Below are 21,242 nucleotides of genomic sequence, written 5' to 3'. Positions count from 1 at the left end.
TGAGGAGAATTCCAGTAAGGTCACCCGACCGGGCGTTTTTCATTTGCCAAAACACCCGGTCGGGTGTTTCGAGCAACTTACGGGATTAAGACAAAAAACCCGGTTGGGTGTTCTGCCACATGCAGATCACCCGGTCGGGTGTTTTCAGCTGTTACTCATTTGTCCCTGATTTTCACTCCAGGTATAAAAGGGTTCTCACTCATTTTCGAACCCTAACTCGCATACTACCAAATCAAGCAAGAGATTGAAGAGGATTTGAAGGCAAGGATCTTCCATCTTCAAGAGATTGAAGAAGAAGACTCCTCAACTTCAATTCCACCTATAGGGAGTTCAAGTTTCCATTTCCATTATGTTTTCCTTTGTTTCATTTGTATTTTCTTTTGTTTTAGCTTGCATCATGAGTAGCTAAGTTTCTAGTAGGGATTTGGTAAAGTTTGAATGGATTGTATGGATTGAATCTATGGTTGAATGATTATCTATCTCATTTTGTTAGTTTTGTTGAGTCTTGAGCTTTTACTATCTAATTGCTTGGCTACCAATTAGATACATCCTTTTTTGCCTGATTGTTGTCATTGAGAAATGTATGATTAGGATAGATGTGTAATCAACAACTCCGAGCAACCTATGTGATCGAGAGATGCTTGTGCTAGAGAGAGGGCTTGAGTCTGTAGGTCTTAGGAGTCTGCCTTGACTTGTAGGGAGGAGACTCAGACATTAGAGGCCGACCAACGAGTTAGATGCTCTCGAGAGAGGGTCTAACCAACCATTCCGACTTTCCTAACCACACTTGAGGCCCAATAGATGAGCATGACCCTTAGATGACATCCTTGATCCATTCTAACAAATAATTTTCCCTATCCTTTCCCAATTTGTCGGAAAACCATATTTTACTTGCTTTACTTAGTTAATTGTCTTTACTTGATTGTTTACTCTTAGTTTAAGAAAACCAAAAACTCCCTTTATTAGTCTAGATAGTGTTCAGAGTTGCACGTAATACTCAAACTGGCTTTTAGTCTTCGAGGATCGATAATTTTAGCTTGCCACGTGCTACTTATTCCATACACTTGTGGGTGACGTTTTGATTGTAAAAAAAGCACGAGTCGGGTCGAAATGGGAATAACCCATTACCCGCTACCCATTTTGCCACCCCTAATAGTGTAGTTCGCCTACTGAAGTTTGAAATCTAAACTTAAATATATGTGGCTAGGGTAGTGATCAAGATATAACTAATCTTAAGTGTATAACTAGAGAACAAATCTCAACCACACATCTTAATGGAACAAATATGATTTATTTTAATAATATAAAATAGGCAAAGGGTATTTTCGTAAATTACATTATGAAATTTAAATCTGGGATCAAATTACACGGTTTGTTCTTTCCCTCACGTCTAAAATGGCAATCTCCTTCTCGAGCATCTGAACATTGGCTCCGTCCCTCCCCCTCCGCTTCCTATACAAATGCGGCGGCGACCGCGGCTGCGGTGGGGGCGGCAGAGACGTCGTTGGCGGCGGAATGTGCTTTCCTCTCTGGCGGAGCTGTGGAAGCCATCCGAGCCTGCTGATCCCGAAGACATGTATGGTATTGATTACGACATGACCTTGCCTCAGGTGCTCAACAAGTGGTAGGCGCTCGAGGGAATGAGCTTGATCGATGGGGATGCAACCTCCTCGTCTTACCCTGGGATTCGACATAGTAGGGGATTGTTGCATTTGGGTTTTAATTAGCACAAATCGTGATAGATGGATTATACAGTTTACACACAAACAATAATCATAAATTTCAATTTGAATTATATAGGACGATCACTTATTATAATCTTAAATGATAATTACAAGCTTGATCTAATTTTAAAATTTGAGTGTATATTGTCTCCACGCTTAGCCTCAAACATTATTGGTTATCGTTGATTTTGTGTAGATAGGAGTAATTCTTATGTTTAAGCTTTAATGTTTATCTCTTTGAGTTTTGTAAAAACACAATAGATAATTTAATTACTGACCAAGTAATGAAATCAGTAAAGAGCATATATTATTAAAGTTAAACGAGGTCTGGATGTTGAATAAAAAAATATTCGAGTCAATAAAACACATCACTCTTATTTTGATTTTACTTCACTCTTGTTCACAAAACACATCACTCTTATTCTGATTTTACTTCACTCTTGTTCACAAAACACATCACTCTTATTCTGATTTTACTTTACTCTTGTTCACAAAACACATCACTGTTACTCTGATTTTACCTCACTCTTGTTCACAAAACACATCACTCTTATTCTGATTTTACTTCACTCTTGTTCACAAACACATCACTCTTATTATGATTTTACTTCACTCTTGTTCACAAAACACATCACTCTTATTCTGATTTTACTTCACTCTTGTTCACAAAACACATCACTCTTATTCTGATTTTACTTCACTCTTGTTCACAAAACACATCACTCTTACTCTGATTTTACTTCACTCTTGTTAACAAAACACATCACTCTTACTCTGATTTTGCTTCACTCTTGTTCACAAACCACATCACTCTTACTCTGATTTTACTTCACTCTTGTTCACAAAACACATCACTCTTACTCTGATTTTACTTCACTATCTGATTTTACTTCACTCTTGTTCACAAAATACATCACTCTTACTCTGATTTTATTTCACTCTCTGATTTTACTTCACTATTGTTCACAAAACACACCAATCTTGTTCACAAAACACATCACTCTTACTCTGATTTTACTTCACTCTTGTTCACAATACACATCACTCTTTAGACATGTTTAGAAGAAGAATCTCAGTAAACAGTTCCAAATGCGGCCACCTCTGAACCAAAATGCCACAATTCCATTTCCATCATCATTCATTATAGGAAAATCTATAAACAAGAATAGAGTATAAATTATTACTCCCAATTGCATTTCATTTCGTATCCATCCAAATATCTCTACCACGCTAGAACATGAAAAATGTTCCTGGTTTTCATAATCTTTATCATTTTCTCATCGATTTTCACAAATGCACAACAATCAGACCTCCACATACTCCTGAAGCTCAAATCATCCCTCCTCGGCCCCTCCGCCGCCGCCGCCCTCCATGACTGGGCTGTGCCGCCGTCTCCTTCCCCTGCCGCGCACTGCACCTTCTCCCGCGTGATCTCGCTCAACGTCACCGTCCTTTGCGTACTACATTTCAGGCAAGCGCGGTCGTCGTCATAATAACTATTTTCAATCCTGTAGCTGAATTCACCAGTTTTTGAACTAGAGCTGGAGGTCTTGTTGGAGTAGATTTGATTAGAAGCTTTTGGAATTTTGGATTGGGTGGAATCGGAGTGTGACGAATAGGAAGAAGAGGAAGAACAATTGTTGATTCTAGGTTGGTAGGGCTGAGGACTTCTGTTCGCCATGTTGAACACCATGAGCTGCTCTTATTCTACTTCTCCTTCAATGACGTAAATTGGCTGCAATGACAATTATACCCCCGCCTTGTTATTGTTGAGTAAATTTGTGATTGAGGGAACTAATATCTCCTTAAATTCGAAAATTAATACTAGCATTTGATTTTTTTGATCTTATGGCTATGATTTGTTCTCTAGTTATATGGTTAAGGGGTATTTTCCATAGATCACTACCCTATGTGGCTATTTATTAACATACTAACATGATTAAAATAAAAAGATTCCAACACAAAGTGCGTTTCTTTCTCAAATGCTTTTTAACATACTACTACTGTCCATAAATAATTTTTTCACTCTGACTCGGTACAAATTTTTATAACTATAAAAAAATTAAAGGAATATGGAAACATTGTTGTTTTAGGCTTTAGGAATGACTTACTTAATTTCATGAAATGACATCGTGCCATCGGGAGATTTATTGGGTGAAAATGATTTGCAGTCTAAAATGAAACAATTAAACAATGAGAGAATAAAAGGAATATCATTTTTACTTTAATTAATAAGGACAACCGATACGATGTACTAACTTGTATCAGATGTATCTGGCGAGATTCGCCGGGAGAAAATGGTCCGTTCGCGGAGGAATTCTCTGTCGAGCAACCAAGTTATCGCCGCCAACGAGGGTTTGGCGGAGAGAAAGAGTTTGCGGGAAAGTAAACAACGAGAGAAATTAAGTAAATTCTGATTTATTGATATTGATCTCAATTCACAGAATCCCTATTTATATTATCTAAGGACCCTAGGTTTGGTTCGACTCGATCATTTCGGGAAAGAACCAACAAGAAAACCCGAAACGGAGCTTATAATTATATGCTCGACCCAAAATAGTTTAATAAAATAGTTCAGCAAAGATAAATAATAAAATATAAAAAATAACTTTAAACTTGAGAAATCAGCGAGAGACAAAATCCCCATATTTCACCGGCTTCTTCGATTGCCGTTTGGGACGTCCATCCGCCTTTGATCTTCCGTGCACTTTTACTTCCTTGTCTTTCATTCCCTTCTCTATCTGTTTTTTCTTCTTCATCCTGATCAGGCTCTGCCTCTGTCGTCATCATCAGAGTGTAGCTCCGGTGTAGGTGGTGTGTTGCTCGTATCAACAACTAACTATACATAGTGGATCATGAGAGAATATTAGGCTTTGCTGCCCTAAAAATCCATGAATGCACCGATGTGGTTGGAATTGCAGATGTGTGAATGGGTGTCATCAACAACTCTTCTCACTGCTTCTTGTAAACCAGATTCGTCAAATTCATCTCCCTACACATAATCCAAATTTAAATCACAAGCGTGTAGCAATCTAGCAGATATATATTTGACCAAACTTCGTGATTTAATTGAATAGTATCCTGTTAAAAAATTATAGAAATGGGAAATACATTACCTCAACCTTGCATCTAAGGATTAGGCCATGAACTGGAAGTGATTCAACAAACCTGGTATCGGATTGTAGAGATAATAAGCTCACATTTCTTTCCTGCTGTTTCAATAATCCCAAAACCCGAGCAACCAAATCTGACAAGCTGCATTCTCTTGATCTCAAACTAATTCTCAAATCCAATAATCGCTCTTGTGATGTTGATGATGGAGCCATCATCTCCACACTCACCCTTTGACTACTTGACCCTAATTCTTCTCTTGGAGCTGTGGAGAGTTGCATTTCCAATACAGCATTTCTCGTTTCGAGCTCTCCTAATTGTGATCTCAACGACCTTAAATACTCAGCTGTTTCGCCAAGAAGCGACGCATTGTCCTTCTATAGTTGGAAAAAAAAGTTGGATCCACAATTTAAAAATGAAGAAGAAAAAAATTAGGTCAAAGATTGGATACCTTAGAAACTTGAGGGACTAAATGTCTTAGAATTTGGAAGCTCTGGCTTTGCTTCTGTCGTCGTCTTCTTTCTACGATTACATGGTGCATCTGAAGGCTGTTCCTGGTATTTAGGTTTCTGAAGAAGGAAAGAGATCTGGTGAATAGGCTGTTGGAGTTGCGATGAGTTGAAGCAACTATAAGAGGTTCAGGTTGATATGTTGTAAAGGCGGAGGGAGGAGTAGTCATCACTTGTTGCTCTTCTGTTTGGATTAAGGAGTGATGAGTGCTAATAAATGGAATGTCTACTGATGTTGATGAAGAAGCTATTTGCTCCGGGAAATAGAGATAAAACCGGCTTTGAATCTCCGATTGCAGATTCACCTTAAAAATGGGATCATAATTGTTGACTAAGAGAGAGGAATTAAGGGTAACTAAAAAAAAGTAGTAGTACTTGTACATCACATTACCGGAGGCTTAGTTGAGAAGCCTAGTTCAACCTCTCCGGCGGCGCAGCCCATAAACACGACGGTCTGTAATAATTCAACATATGCCCGTGTTTAATGAGAAATTAGCACAGTAAAAGAGAAAAGGAGAAAAGTAGCAAAATAGGAGAGAGAAAGAGAGAAAAAAGATAAAGTCAAGAGAGAAAAAGAAAAAAGTAGATAAATTTTAAGTATAAATTGAAACAAGTAGGAATATAAGGATAATCATTTGAGAAAAAAGTTTTTATTTTTTGATGAGACTAATTTTTGGGACAAATCAAAATAAAAAGAAGTACTCCCTCCGTCCCTCTGTAGTAGATGCATTTCTTTTCGACACGGGATTTAAGAAAAATTATTTTAAATGAGTTAAGTAAAAGGAGAATAAAGTAAAAAAGAAAAATGTAGAGAGATGGAGAGAGAGCAAAGTACGTTTTGCCAAAAAGGAAATGACTTAGCTACAGTGGGACAACCCAAAAAGGAATACGACTCAGCTACATAGGGACATAAGGAGTAATTATTTTTTGTAGAAGATGGGAGGATCAAAATTCATACTATTTTTTTTATCCTCCTTTGATAGAGACCAAATTTGATATAGTATTACAAACAAAAAATCTCTTTTTTCTCCATATATATTTACTTCTTCTACTCTACAATTTCTTATTTCTGTAGCACAAGTTGTTTACTCAACATCAAGAGTTAGTCCATAAAGATGTTGAACGAGCTTTTGGTGTATTGTAAGCTAATTTGCTTTTATCAAATGTCCATGTCTTATTTGGGATAATAATATTATGAGAAAAATAAACTTCATTGCTTGCATAATCATGCGCAATATGATTATGCAAGCAATATGATAGTGGAAAATGAAAAAAATTGTACTTATCTGAACTATTGTGATCTAACATAATTTACACATGATCGACGTGGACTAAATAATTGTCAAAGTGAAAATGGAGAAGAGAATGACGATTTGGTATATTCTACTAATAAAATTGCAAGTCTGATTTGGTATATTCTACTAATAAAATTGAAGTCTAACTTCTTATATGAAAAATAAAGTCCAGGTTCTTAATAGAAAAGCTCACAAACCATATGTTTTTAGCACTAATTAGCACTCAGCAACTGAAATAAAAATTAATTAACGTTGTTAATTGGTTAGATTAGGTTGAGTGATTTAATAAACATGATTTGAAGAAAAACGACTCAAATAAATATACAATCAAATATAATGGCATTGGTAAAGCCTGAAAGCTAACCTTAATCCCAGCTACCTGTTTGATCAACAACACAAATAAAACATAATATGTACACGATTATAAGCAGTACCAAAAAACAGATAAAAATCCTAGTAGGAATATTTTTTAAAACAAGTACAATTAGTAATGTAGTACTAGAGTTGTGATCAATGCCGAACCCTTCTTAAAGACTGAACTAGATGACCAAATTAGGGCCCTCCATTTTCTTAATCTTGTGGTTAGGATTAATTTACAATTAATTTAATATTTTATTCAATAAAAACTTTTTTTTTTAAATTTTTAAATTTTTTTTAAAATTTTTGTTTATTAAATAAAAACTTGCCGGAGTAAATAATGAACTATATTCACTAAATAATGAACTAAATGAACGTATGTTATGAAGTAATTTTGACATGTTATTGAAATACATTAATGATACAACAAATTTTAGTGTTAAACGTTAAGCGGTAGTAATGAACTATATTCAATAAATAATGAACCAAATGAACATTAGTAATGAAGTAAATATGACATTTTATTGAAATACAATGTTAACTGTGTTAAACGTCAAGCAGTAGTAATGAACTTATTATTTCATTCAGTCATGCTATTACTTTATTCTATTAGTTTATTACTTCATAATGTGTTATGACATAATCACATAATTATCTTTCAGTTGAAGTAAATTCGGTATGTAATGAATGCGAAAAATTACTTCATAACATACGTTCATTTAGTTCATTATTTAGTGAATATAGTTCATTATTTACTCCAGCAAGTTTTTATTGAATAAAAATAAATAATAATAATAATAATAATAATAAAATTAAAAAACTTAAAAAAATATATTGAATAAAATATTAAATTAATTATAAATTAATCCTAACCACAAGATTAAGAAAATGGAGGGTCCTAATTTGGTCTCTAGTTCGGTCTTTAAGACTGGATTTGTGAATAATGAGACTCGTAGTACTATATGTATATATACCTGGTAGAATTGCATCTGCGCTGCCGCTGCGTTTTCGCTTGTAATTGGCATCGTGGTTAGGAGGTAATCAACGTCCACCTCCATGTAAGGGACATTGTTCATGGAAGTTAATCCGGGCAACCACCTGATAAATTAACATGTATGCAAAATAATAATCAAAGAAAGGGATATATTTCTACTATAACTTTAATAATTTACTTGCAAATATACTTGTTATCGACGTACTTAACTGATCCGCAATATGCATTGAAAAGCCTTGTAGCAGCAAGGTTCCCAATTTTCTCTTCATCATAAAATCCATCCAGAAATAGTAAACAACTGCATGCATATCCATATAATTTTGTCAATTATATACAAAATCAACACATATATATGAAGGATGACTATGAAGATGAAGATATATGAGACCTGGATGGGAGGGGTGAATAAGACCAGAGGCAAATGTAAGTAGTAGATGGAAAGGACTGCATTGTAAGGCGGAGAAAGGCGGCGCGCTGATCTTCACCAAGGAGAAAGATGGATTCCATTAATGAAGCTTCTTCACAAACCCTTCTCTTCCTATCAATAGTTTGTGTATTCAAATCGCATCATTTTATGTGTATATATAGGCTCTGCAAGATTTGAAAAGTATACTTGTACAATTAACTAGTGTTGGCCATTGAATGAAATAGGAAAGAAGGTAGGAGATGAAAACTGAAAAGTATAGCAAGAGGGAAAAGTATGTATATGGAATTATGGATTGTCAAAAGTCCAATATTTTGAAAGATGGGAGTCCTTGATTGTACTATATATTTGTCAGTGTGTTGTGATTTAGTGATTACGTATTAATTTGATGACTTACCAAAATAATGGATCACATAGATTTAGATGACATGCATGCCCATCTTCCATTGCATAGAGTTTCTAGTATATTGTGAAGTGTTAGCCATTTAAATACTTCTTTCCAGAATCCAACATAATTACAAATCAATGTTTTCTTCGAAAAGCAACAATCTACAAGTAATTTAATTGTAAATAATTAATTTAATACTACAAGTTATCAAATTATAACTTGTCTATTTAGGATTTATATGACCAAAAATAATCTAAAACAGGTGTTCTTATCATGTTTATTTTTCAATACCAAATTGCTCCAATATTAATTAACTTTTGTAATTTCTATCTAGTATAAAAATCTTTATTTTGAAATTATAGTTCAAGTTGTTTATTAAGAATTCTTAATTAATTTTCGCTTAATAATGAGTTGTATTTAAAATGTTATATGCGTATTATAATGATTTATGAATGAGACGATTTGTCATATTCCCTCTGTCCCAAGAAAGATGATCTCTTCTCGGAGCTGTATGAGATTTTATATGATATTCTTTTGAAGAGTTTAAGGACAGAGAAAAAGTTGTTGAATATTTTCAATAAAAAATTAATAAAAAAAAAAGAAAAAAATTGCTTAGTGTTTTAAAGTAAGAAAGAATAATAATAAAAGAGAAAAAATTGTTGAGTGTTAGGAAAGAATAATAATAAAGTAAAAGAGAGAGAAATAATTAAATATTTTAATTATTTTCTAAATAAGTGAAGATTCTTGGTTGGGACAAAAAAATTAAATTGGATCATGACGGAGAGAGTACTATTTAATACTCCCTTACCCATATAAATTGACTAATTGGGGATGACACGAGTTTTAATGCTTAATTATTGGTAAGTAAAAAGAATGAGAAAAATAATTGATATAATGTAGTGAATGGTGAGGTCAATAAATGATAAAGTAAAAGAGAAGAAGAAAATGTTTATATAAATGTATACGGACTATTTCTATGGGACAGACGAAAAATGAAATCCATCCTATTTTTATGGGACGGAGGGAGTATGACTTTTTGTTAGTATTGAACAGGGAGAGATTGCCACTCCCTCCATCTAATAAAAATAAGTATTTTGGAGATGAAAGGTGTTTTAATGCAAAATTAATAAAATAAGAGATAAATAGAAAGAAAAGATAATTGAAGTACTACAAGTGGAGAATGATGTTTACCTCATACTCCCTCCATGGCTCTGTCTCACTTTAGCAGTCTCATTGACTTTTCTACACTCGTTTTATAAAAATGATACTCTCTCTGTCCACGAAAAATAGACAAGATTGTGAATTACACGGGTTTTAATGTATAATTGGTAAAGTAAGAGAAAGATAGGAAAAGTTAGAGAGAGAGGGAAGGTAGTGAAATGAGTGTTAGTGGATTGTGGGGTCCACATTTAGAATGATATGTAGGGTTAGTATTGGCTGAAAACTTTCATTTTTGAACTTAGTCTATTTTTTGTGGATGGACCAAAATAGCAAAACTTGTTTATTTTTTATAGACCGAGAGAGTAATACATAGTTAAAATGGAGAAATGGTAAAATAAGAGAGAGAATAATATGGAGAAAACTGTTCTGTATATTATTCTTTTTTTTCAAAAGTTTTATTTCTCTCATATTTTACTTCTTTTTCATTGCTTACAATTTATTTCCTCTTTTTACTTTATGGCCTCTCCTTTAACTTTTAATATATCAATTTTTTAAATGTTCCAACTATGTTAGATAGAAGAAGTACAATAATAATAGTAAAAAGGTGACGAAAGGGAATTCATACACACAATAATAAAACTAAAGTAAGAAAGATGGTAAATAGTTGACCAGCAGTATTTTTTATACAATAAAAATGAAATTGAAGGAGAATTGGCAATGAAACGCTTCATATTGTTGCGCGTCAACCTCTGCTGCGGTTGAGAGCTCACTTGCCCACTTGGTTGGATTCGCAACTGACAAGTCTTTGGTTGCAGCAGCTCCAAAATTCCAATAGAATTTCGTCGCATCTCAATCCTCTGGTAAGAAATATTTACTCCTTATTTGTTTGGTTGATTGATGGCTGTTGAATTTGAACGAGTAAGATATGAGGATTTTCTTGATGGACTACTTATCTTATCTATGCTTCTTTCTTATTAAGCCCTTGACATGTCTAAAAATTAAGCAACAGTTGATCTCACCATCCCTTTTATTGGATGCTTTCCCTTTTCATGCCCTGGATGGATAGATTAATTTTGAACTTGTTTGATCATCAAATACTCGAATTATAGAATATGTTTATAAAGTAATGCAATACTCACTATTCTCTGTTGGCTAATCCATATCAATCGTGTTAGAAATGAGTCACTCATCCCCTTAAAATGCCTTGTAAGTGGAAAGTTATTGACGGGTTATCCACTCATTTATAAATGAGTTGAGATCACCATTTTGTCGATGCGAGACAAGAAGAGATTTGAAACATTTTTGTGTTATGATTTTAATGTTTTTTAAAATCCATATCTAGCTTGTTCAGTGAAAACTTTAGTTCTTTAATAATTTCAATTAAATTCTTTTTTGGAGCCTCTTTTTCGAATCTCGTTAAATTTTGATCTACTTGTGGAAAAGTTGCTTTTGATGATTCTTTGATAATCCTATCTTGATTATATTCAATTAGCTTGCTCGACAAAAGGTCCATCTGTAAATTGCAATCTGTCAGCAGATATGCAGCAGAGAGTAACGATACCAAACAAGCATGCCAAAAATCTTGTTGGTACATTGCATGACATTGACACGGGTTCACCACAGCTTGTAGTTCTGTGCCATGGTTTCCGGTCCACAAAGGTAGACCACCTCTTTCAGCTATTTTTCAAGGCACGAATAGCGACTTCTTATAATGCTCGCATGAAATATAACCCCATCCTGTTTTTGGATTTTTCATACCAAATTTGTGTATTAGAAACCTCAGTGTGGTCTATGTCATGCTTCCTTCTGCAGGAGTACAAAATCATGGTTAATCTTGCTGGAGCTTTACAAAAAGAAGGAATCAGTGCTTTTCGCTTTGATTTCTCTGGAAATGGGTATGGCTTTACAACATTATATATATTTATCACTTATTTTCTTTGTTATTAATTTTCCGTTTCATCTTGATCATTTGCAGTGTACCGAAATGATCATCTTGATCATTAGCCACCTTAACAACATCTTTGGGTTAGGTTTCATATTGTACCGAAAATCACGGTATACAAAAAATTTGATATTTTCAGTATGTTAAAGTTGGTATTTCGATATTTTTCCTCTTTCTTACTTTACTCTCTCTTTTTTCTCTTACTTTAATCGATTGTCTACTTTATTAATATTTAACATACTAAATGCAACTTTCTTAAATTTTGCATCGAAGAGAAATATTTCAAATAACTTAAAAGGGAGATAGTATATAAAATGGAGTAACTTTTTTCTTCATAGGTCAAATGATTTTAATGTATTTGGTTGACTAGATTTACTAGTAATTTGTACCGAACTGCGTAAGAAAAAAGGCGAAAAGTGCGTATTAATCTTCATTCCACATTGTACCAAGAAAATCTGGGCGACATCAAAAAATAAATCATCCTACTAATTAAAAAGATCTTGGAAATTTCCCACAGATACGTTTCTCAATAAAAGATAATTTCTTTTTAGAGCATCCGCAGAGGTGACACCACGCCGTCTGTCCGTCCATGCCAGCAGCGCGGCGCACCGCTGCTCGCCGCTAACGCGGCGCTGCTCGATGCATCGAGCACGTCCGTGCCAACGAGCAGCACACGTGTCAACGCCTGATTGGCCAACGACAATGTCGTTGGAATTTCCTTTTTTTAAAAAAAATCGGATTTTAATTAAAAAATCCGATTAAAAATAAAAAACAAAAAATTCCCACTTCCCAAAAAATTATATCCGTTTCCTACCCACTTTTAATTTATTTTTCAATTTTTTCCCCAAAAATTCACATTTTCATCTATAAATACCCCCACTTCCACACAAAAAAATTCACACCACACTACACAATTCTCATCTAAATTCTCTCATTTCCATTCTTACAATTCTCAATCTTTCTTTCACTCTTTCAACAAAAAAATGTCTGGCTCCGTCAATCACACCTGCGACTCCCGCGGTTGGAACCACGAATGGTTCGGCTCGCAACCATTTCCTAGTCCGGAAACGGAATTTTCGGCCCCTCCTCAAACCCAAAGTTCGCAAGCTCCGGGTGACTATCGGCCTTACCCGATGGACGACCAAGATGCCCCTGATGGGCAATACGGGTGGGCACCCGAACCACCCGTACCTAGAGCGGAAGGGAGCGATAGCTCTCAAATTCCTCATCTTCCTACTCGTGGTGTCCACACCTCGTACACTACGGGGGAGATGGATCAATTATTCAAAGTGTTTTTGTCTATCTCCGGTACAATCAAAACCGGCCGGCTGGAACAATCGAGAGCAATTAGAGTATGGTGTGCAATGCCATATACAGAGCCAACGAAGAAATTCAAAAGTTCCAGGGGTATTACCTCCAGGAAGAGCGGTCGGCGGGGAGCGGCAGAAGCAAGGTCGACATCATCAGTGCCGCGTTGGCGACCTACCAATCCCAACACTACAAACCGTTCAAGTATCTCAATGTTTGGCAGGAGGTGCGTGTGCATCCGAAGTATAGAGGAGGCGTATTATCCACCTCTAACTCCTCCAGCAAACGGTCGAGGTCGGTATCTCTATCCGACGCCGGCTCCGATGAGGTGTCCACCCAGCTCGCCGGAGCTAACTTGTGTAGCCCGACGCCGGCTCGAGTAGTTCCCAACGCCGGCCGCAAGGAAGGAAGAAGTCGATGGCCAACCGCTGTCGCGCCGCGACTCCATCCGCCATCCGCCCCCGATCCCGCTCCCTTTGTGCCACCTCAACCCCCCACCAACTCGTTGTGGGGGGTTTTGGCCCAACTCAATTTGGCCTATAGGTCAACTATGACCCCGAGCAACTTCGATCGCATGTGGCAATGATACGGGGTCTCCAAAGAACATTGGGGGTAGAGCAGGATGAATAGTCTTTCACGGGGTATTTTTAGCCTTTAATTATGTAATTTTTATTTTTTAGGAGTTTATTTATGTAATTTTTATTTTTTAGGAGTTTAATTATGTAATTTATAATTTTTAGGATTTTAATTATGTAATTTTTATTTTTTTATAATTTTTAATAGTATTACGAGAATTTTAATGCATTTTAATATTGTGGAAATGTTTTTATTTAAATTGAATAATAGAATAGTGGGACCCTTGAGCTTGTCCTTGCGGAAGAGCACGAATGTGGGTGTTGTGCTCTTGCCTAAGGATATGGAGTAAAAGTGGGTTCGGACCCACATCCATGCTCGTTGGCAAGGGCACGGATGGGGATACTGTTACCCTTTTAACACTTTTTGCTTGGAAATTTGAAGGATGTCAATTCAATTCATCATCATTACAACAACGTATCTTTTGTTTATCTTTTCAGCTCATTGCTGTACCTGTACAAATAAATATACCTACTTATTATTTTTTCACTTTTTGCAATAAAGTATGACTAATGACTATAATAAGCTCGAAAATTGAATAATGATGAGAAATAGTAGTAATTAATACTCCCACCGTCCCAGATAATTTGTTTAATTTTTCCATTTCGATCCGTCACACATAATTTGTCACATTTCACTTTTTATCATTTTTTGTAGTGGACCTCATATTTTCACTAACTCATTCCTCCTCACATTTTATTATAAAACTAATATATAAAAGTATGACCCATATTCCACTAACTTTTTCAACTAACTTTTCATTACATTTCTTAAAACTCATGTCCGGTCAAAGTGAGACGAATTATCCGGAACGGAGGGAGTAAAATACTTACAGTTCCAGAAACTCCATGGCTACTGCATATAGTAAAAGATAAGGTATGAAGGGAACTTGGATTCCGTAATTTATTTCATTTCATCATCACAACTATTCGTAATAAATTGCTAACAAAAGATGAGAGCTATCTTAAATAATCAAGTACGATCGGACATATATTATCCGTAAGTTAATAAGTATAAAAAAAACGCATAGGTTCAAAGTTTCTTCTACCTCTATAGTCTATACAAAGCAAGAAAACTTGTCCAATGCAAATCCTCAACTACAAAACCAACTACTCCACTTATTTCACTAATACACAGTGCCAGGATTACAGTTTGCCACATCTCTTCAATACTTTTGAAGAGAAGCCATTCATCTACTTCCTTTAGCCATTCCACATCTACGCAGCAGGAACCTTTTTCCCATCCTCAATAAAGAAAATTGCAGTCTCTGGGACCTAAAATTCCCCAATAATAAGAAAGAGGCCTTTTAAATTTAAAGATATGCACCACCAAAAATTAGGAAGAGGCAATTGTTCATGTGACTCGTTTTTAAAATTCAAAAATAAGGGATGTGGGATCATATATAGACAATCATCCTTGCTGCTACTCATAAGGACGAAGGATCTTTGCTAATAACCAACTATACAATCACCATGACCAATTTAAAGAGAGATTATATTCTCAACATAATCAGTATCAAAGCAACAAGTGCACAATCTGAAACCAACCGCCAAGGTTCAAGCAGCCAATGAAGTAAATAATAACAAAACATATGCCGCACAACAAGCATATGACTCCAGGAGGACATGTCAACCAATTCGCAGCAATTAGAAATTTCTTTCCACTGAAAAAACAACTTAAATTCATATAACACAAAAAACCGATGGACACAGGTAATGGATTTAGATTGTGCGTTGAGATTATTTTATTTGTTTAAACAAAATAATTGTGTATTTTGAGTTTTTTTAACTTACTTGCTATGTGCATGTTTGGTAGACATGTTAAATTAGCACAAGATAATTAATTGAGATGGGAATTAAGATAAGGATATGCTATCTCGCTCTTTTGGGTTGTTAAATAATCCACCTCTTTGAACTAATTCACTTCGTGCCTCATCAGGCCGAGATGGGCATTGATGGCCTAACATGGCCTTATTTTATCTACCAATCAGCCAAATAATCCAAATATAACTCATATATCTTGGTCTTATCTAGGCTACCAAACAAGCACTAAATATATGTTGTGTCTACATGAAGTGGCTATTAGACAGAGGCATTGCCTTCATTCGGATGATCTTTGAAAACATCAATTGATAATTTTAGGACTTTGAGTGCTAAGTTGAATCCATGGTCTCTTAATATACCATTAAAAAGATAAGCCTTTGTTGGAAACGTGTGAAATGGAATGGCTTTTAGCCTTTCATTTCCAAGTCCTTTGGCATTTCACCTCATTTTGGTTTATGGTGTCCCTTAATGCCAAGACCTTTGAGGTGGCCTCCATCATCCTATAAATAGGTGGAGTCTTGAGAGTTGAGAACACACCACAACTTACACTATCTACTTTCTCTAGTTTAAGCATTCTAGTTCGCATTGCATAGCTCGGTTCTCGCCTTCAATTCAAGTTTGCCGGTGCCTACGAGTTTGAGGTGCTTCAACTCGATAGGAGGAAAGCCGTTTCATCTTTGGGGACATTACGCCAATCCGTGAGCACTAGCCGGGGCGTATTTCGTCTTGCGGAGAGAGGGTCACCTCGACTCGACTTGAAGAATACTATAGTTTGCATCTCTTTACTTTCGTTGTAATTTTTATTATTATATTTACCTTCCAGTTTTGTTCTTTTGTAATAGCAAGAGTTTTCCCGTGTAAAGGCTACAATATTTCCAACATTTCGCAAGACGAAATATATATGGAACAACCCGAAGGGTTTGTTGTGCCTGGGCAAGAGCGTAAAGTATGCAAACTGGTAAAGTCATTATATGGGTTGAAGCAAGCACCATTACAATGGCATTTGAAATTTGACAACGTGATGTTGGCAAATGGATTCATTATCAATGAGTGCGATAAGTGTGTTTACATTAAGAACACAGATAACGGTTTTGTTATTGTGTGTCTGTATGTTGATGATATGTTGATAATGGGCAGCAATAGTGCCATTATTAACGAGACAAAAAACATGTTGAAAAGAAATTTCGATATGAAAGATATGGGTCTAGCTGATGTGATTCTTGGAATCAAAATATTGAGGACTAATGAGGGAATTGCCTTAACGCAATCTCATTATGTTGAGAAAATGCTTAAGAAATTCAACTCGTTTGATTGTAAGCCAGCAAAGACTCCTTTGGAGCTCAATGTCCATCTGAGGAAGAATATGGGTGATTCTGTTGCTCAAGAAGAGTATGCAAAGGTCATAGGAAGTTTGATGTTTATCACAAACTGTACTCGACCTGATCTTGCTTGTCCTGTAAACAAGTTGAGCCGATTTACAAGCAACCCAAGTAAGGAACATTGGAAAGCTCCGTGTAGAGTTTTGAGATACTTGAAGTATACTCTTAACTTTGAGCTGCAGTACACAAGATATCCCCAAGTACTTGAAGGGTATTGTGATGCAAATTGGATCTCTGATTCAAAAGACTCGTTCTCGACGAGTGGTTATGTATTCATTGTGGGGGGTGGTGCTGTTTCGTGGAAATCAACGAAACAGACGTGTATTGCTCGTTCCACCATGGAATCTGAGTTTATTGCATTGGATAAAGCAGGGGAAGAAGCCGAGTGGCTCAGAAATTTCCTAGAATGTATTCCATGTTGGAAGAAGCCAGTGCCGACAGTAGTGATATACTGTAATAGCCAAGCAGCTATAGGGAGAGCACATAGTGGCTTATACAATGGTAAGTCTCGACATATTCGTCGGCGACATAATACCGTCAGACAATTGATCACAAGTGGTGTTATCACAGTTGACTATGTAAGGTCAGTGGATAACTTAGCGTATCCGTTAACAAAAGGTTTAAACCGTGATCAAATGCATAAATTGCTAAAAGGAATGGAACTGAAAACCACATTTTAAAAGATGAGTATAGTGGTAACCCAACCATACGATTGGAGATCTCATGGGATTGGTTCAATGGGAAAACGAAGCTATACAAATCTAGCTGTAACACTCAGAAGATTTTAATCTTCGTCCATTCTTTAGAAAGCATTAAGTGTTGTAACCTGCACGTGGTAAGAGGTTAAGTCTTTTGACTTTTAATGATTCTTGAAATCTCAAGGAGATGCAGTATGGCAGGATACTCATGAAAGAATCACCTATGTAAGTGAGAAGTGAGGCCGCTTCGTGTGTGTGAGTCACTTATGAATTCCAAAGAGGTGTTCCACGGCCGAAACGGACACAAACGTGAGAACTGATGGAGTTGAGACAATATTGTGTTGATGCTATTGACTAGGCATACACCAAGGAGGAATAGTTCAAGGCATCGCGTCCACTAGTCCGCCGGTATGTCCGATATTGTTGACTATGGAAGGTTCAAAACCACAAGTTACCTCTCCAAATACAGTATCGTTTCCTGAGAACTGAGCAAAAGAGTCAATGGTGTTGGTTTGAGCTTGCAACGCTCTAACCAATGTGGGGGATTGTTGGAAACGTGTGAAATGGAATGGCTTTTAGCCTTTAATTTCCAAGTCCTTTGGCCTTTCACCTCATTTTGGTTTATGGTGTCCCTTAATGCCAAGACCTTTGAGGTGGCCTCCCCCATCCTATAAATAGGTTGAGTCTTGAGAGTTGAGAACACACCACAACTTACACTATCTACTTTCTCTAGTTTAAGCATTCTAGTTCGCATTGCATAGCTCGGTTCTCGCCTTCAATTCAAGTTCGCCGGTGCCTACGAGTTTGAGGTGCTTCAACTCGATAGGAGGAAAGTCGTTTCATCTTTAGGGACATTACGCCAATCCGTGAGCACTAGCCGGGGCGTATTTCGTCTTGCGGAGAGAGGGTCACCTCGACTCGACTTGAAGAATACTATAGTTTGCATCTCTTTACTTTCGTTGTAATTTTTATTATTATATTTACCTTCCAGTTTTGTTCTTTTGTAATAGCAAGAGTTTTCCCGTGTAAAGGCTACAATATTTCCAACAGCCTTAAATTGACGAGTTTAGATTTTTGAGTCCTAACTCCTAAACTAAAATGATAGAATAATCCTTCAGGTTCTGAACCTATAGTGAACCTATCTTTCGGTTCTTATACTGATAAAGCTCTTATAAAATTCATATACCTCAAGAAACATATGTGACGTTCTACAGTTTTAGCAAATTTGGCTGAAGTGGACAAACATAAGACAGAGCCATATTTTTCAAATCATTGATTATGTACCCTAGATATGCAACATAAAGGCAGACAAAACTATTAAAAGATAATCTTAGAGCACACAAATTATGATCAAGAAGAAATGAGATTACATCCGGCCAGGTGTCTGTTATGAATTCCACTATGTCGTAGGCTATATCTCCTTGAACGTCAATTTGCTCCTTTTCAGTAGGGCCCTGGTGGGAAATACGGAATGAAACGGAGCAAATTATTTCACAGTTGCTCAGTGTCAAAAAGATTTCAATTCCAAAACAAAACAACCAACCTTAACTACAGAAGCTCCAGTAGCAAATTTTTTGCCAAGCTTCTTTGATGCATCATTTAGTTTAACACCTGAAAAGTGGCATCACAGAAGTGAGTAAAAATTCAAAAAGATGAGAGAGATATGATAGAAGCATGATAGCATGAAACATATAAATACAAGGAACATGTCCTTACCAAAAAGCTCTAGGCCTTTTACTGTAGTTATACACTTCCGCTTGTTACGAGTCATCTTTTCAATAATAACTTCTTGTTTCTCCTGTGAAAAACAAATCAGTTATTTCACTCATTCAGTGGCTACGTGATGCTCCAAATCCTAATTTACCAACACAATACAAGTAAAAGCTACTAGAAACAACTTTATGATAATGAAACATATTCATCGGTCAAAATATGTATAAGAATCCGAGGAAAACAAAGTTTACAATTTTAACCTGTATTTTTATTGTATCTAGCACTAGCATTCACTAGATACAAAATGCAAAATCTTAAGCATACACCAACAGGCATGCAATTATTGTTCCATGGATGCGTAAGATGCTACTTTCGATGGATCATTTATGAACCTGTTATATTGATGTGAGTTCCAATTCAATGACATTTTTCAAGGTCTTTACTTCTAGCTTTCAGAAGTGGAAAAATATTTTTAATTGTATGGATTTCAAAAGGAGCTGGCTTTTGCAAACCAATGACATTTTTCGAGGTATGAGAAGGATGAATATTACTACTAAAAGGCATACCTTCTTTTTAATCTTCCCACCAGGGAGACGTTTGACTTCTTCCTTAGGTTTTGAAGAACCTGCTGCAACCAAGGCAAGAATTTTAACATAGTACAATATAGTGCAGAATTTAATTTTTATCAATAAAGACAGCAAATACAGCTAACTTGAAGGAAATTGATAAAACGCCCCAAAAGAGATAAGTATATTGTACCATCGGAAATTGAAGTCGACTGAAGCTGATCAGATAATCCGTCCTTCGCATCAGCATCTAAAAATTGGGGGGAAAAATTAACAGAAGAAAAATGCATAATAAAGCCGCGATATTTGAAGAAGCACATCCCTAAAACTAGGATTACTAAATACGAAATAGGATTAGGGCGGAGACCTTTGACGAGATCCGGATAGAGTTGGGGCGCGTTCTGGATCAACCATGGCTTGCATTTTTCGAAATCGGGTCCGAATTCGCAGAACTCAGCGGGCAACCCGCATACGCCGCAGTAGAGCACCTGAACTGGTTGGGGCTTCTCCGCCATTACTGCTCGATTATGCTTTTACTGTGTGCGTGGGGGCGGTAAAATCACTCTTGAGATTGCAATTCTTATATGTAGTAGGAGGTTTGGCGAAAAATAAAGGAGCGCTTCCATAGCTTTGGAATAAATTCCTTTCGGATATTTCTTTTTTTTTGTTCTAGACTAAAACTTAAATTCCGTAAGTGTACTGGAGTTTTTTTTTATTTTGGGTTTGGGAGGGACGCATGACCCTCCTTTTAATGAGACGCATCACGGACATGCGTCTTTCATAAAGACGCATGAGGGACATGCATCTTTCTATTTTTCCGAAAAAAATTTTAACGACGCACAACCATCATGCATCTTAGGGAGAGACGCATCTTCCTCATGCATCGCTCATTTTTTTTACAAATACAAAATCATTTTTGGTTGTTTCTCTTTTATAGATACATCCTTGAATGTTTTATGTTTCACCTTCAATGTGGGACAAAACTCATTCTTGGTTGTTTCTCTTTTATAGAGACATCCTTGAATGTTTTATGTTCCACTTTCGATATGGGACAAAACTCATTCTTGGTTGCTTCTCTTTTATAGAGACATCCTTGAATGTTTTATGTTCCACTTTCGATGTGGGACAAACTCATTCTTGGTTGCTTCTCTTTTATAGAGACATCCTTGAATGTTTTATGTTCCACTTTCGATGTGGGACAAAACTCATTCTTTGTT

General features: G+C 36.1%; 2 protein-coding genes and 1 long non-coding RNA gene across 4 annotated transcripts; 1 reads left to right on the top strand and 2 right to left on the bottom strand.

Annotated features, from left to right (window-relative positions):
* Window positions 1–4,143: 4,143 nt before the first annotated feature.
* Window positions 4,144–8,497, bottom strand: LOC121803866 (putative transcription factor bHLH041). The gene is made up of 7 exons (XM_042203449.1): window positions 8,379–8,497; window positions 8,181–8,288; window positions 7,971–8,094; window positions 5,736–5,798; window positions 5,287–5,649; window positions 4,841–5,212; window positions 4,144–4,716 (listed from the first exon to the last, which is right to left on the bottom strand). The coding sequence occupies exons 1-7, from the start codon at window positions 8,495–8,497 to the stop codon at window positions 4,606–4,608; spliced, it is 1,260 nt and encodes a 419-aa protein (XP_042059383.1). The 3' UTR covers window positions 4,144–4,605.
* A 2,155-nt stretch (window positions 8,498–10,652) lies between these two features.
* On the top strand, window positions 10,653–12,019 carry LOC121803505. The gene is made up of 4 exons (XR_006051034.1): window positions 10,653–10,823; window positions 11,498–11,622; window positions 11,776–11,858; window positions 11,939–12,019. It is a non-coding gene; the product is annotated as an uncharacterized LOC121803505 (long non-coding RNA).
* Window positions 12,020–14,778: 2,759 nt separating this feature from the next.
* LOC121803288 (translation machinery-associated protein 22-like) lies at window positions 14,779–20,633 on the bottom strand. Of its 2 annotated transcripts, none has more exons than XM_042202967.1 (7): window positions 20,393–20,633; window positions 20,219–20,275; window positions 20,026–20,084; window positions 19,463–19,544; window positions 19,290–19,357; window positions 19,117–19,200; window positions 14,779–15,120 (listed from the first exon to the last, which is right to left on the bottom strand). In XM_042202967.1, exons 1-7 carry the CDS (start codon window positions 20,538–20,540, stop codon window positions 15,064–15,066), a joined length of 555 nt encoding a protein of 184 aa, XP_042058901.1. In that variant the 5' UTR covers window positions 20,541–20,633; the 3' UTR covers window positions 14,779–15,063. The 2 variants fall into 2 exon arrangements, with proteins under 2 accessions (XP_042058901.1, XP_042058902.1); XM_042202968.1 differs by having other exon boundaries at window positions 20,026–20,087; window positions 20,393–20,631.
* Window positions 20,634–21,242: the final 609 nt, after the last annotated feature.

Source organism: Salvia splendens, chromosome 5 (assembly GCF_004379255.2).
Source record: "Salvia splendens isolate huo1 chromosome 5, SspV2, whole genome shotgun sequence".
Lineage (NCBI taxonomy): Eukaryota > Viridiplantae > Streptophyta > Magnoliopsida > Lamiales > Lamiaceae > Salvia > Salvia splendens.
This window is presented reverse-complemented; position numbering and strand designations above follow the sequence as displayed.

Bases quoted from the DNA above. Each gene is read 5' to 3' on its own strand.
- LOC121803866 (XM_042203449.1), bottom strand. From the start codon at position 8,497: ATGGAATCCATCTTTCTCCTTGGTGAAGATCAGCGCGCCGCCTTTCTC. The intron at 5,213-5,286 runs GTATCCAATCTT...TTCCAACTATAG, and splicing joins TAGTCCCTCAAGTTTCTAAG to AAGGACAATGCGTCGCTTCT. The intron at 4,717-4,840 runs GTAATGTATTTC...GATTATGTGTAG, and splicing joins TCCTTAGATGCAAGGTTGAG to GGAGATGAATTTGACGAATC.
- LOC121803288 (XM_042202968.1), bottom strand. From the start codon at position 20,540: ATGGCGGAGAAGCCCCAACCAGTTCAGGTGCTCTACTGCGGCGTATGC. The intron at 20,088-20,218 runs GTACAATATACT...CCTTGGTTGCAG, and splicing joins GTCGACTTCAATTTCCGATG to CAGGTTCTTCAAAACCTAAG. The intron at 19,358-19,462 runs GTAAGGACATGT...GCCACTTTTCAG, and splicing joins AAAAGGCCTAGAGCTTTTTG to GTGTTAAACTAAATGATGCA.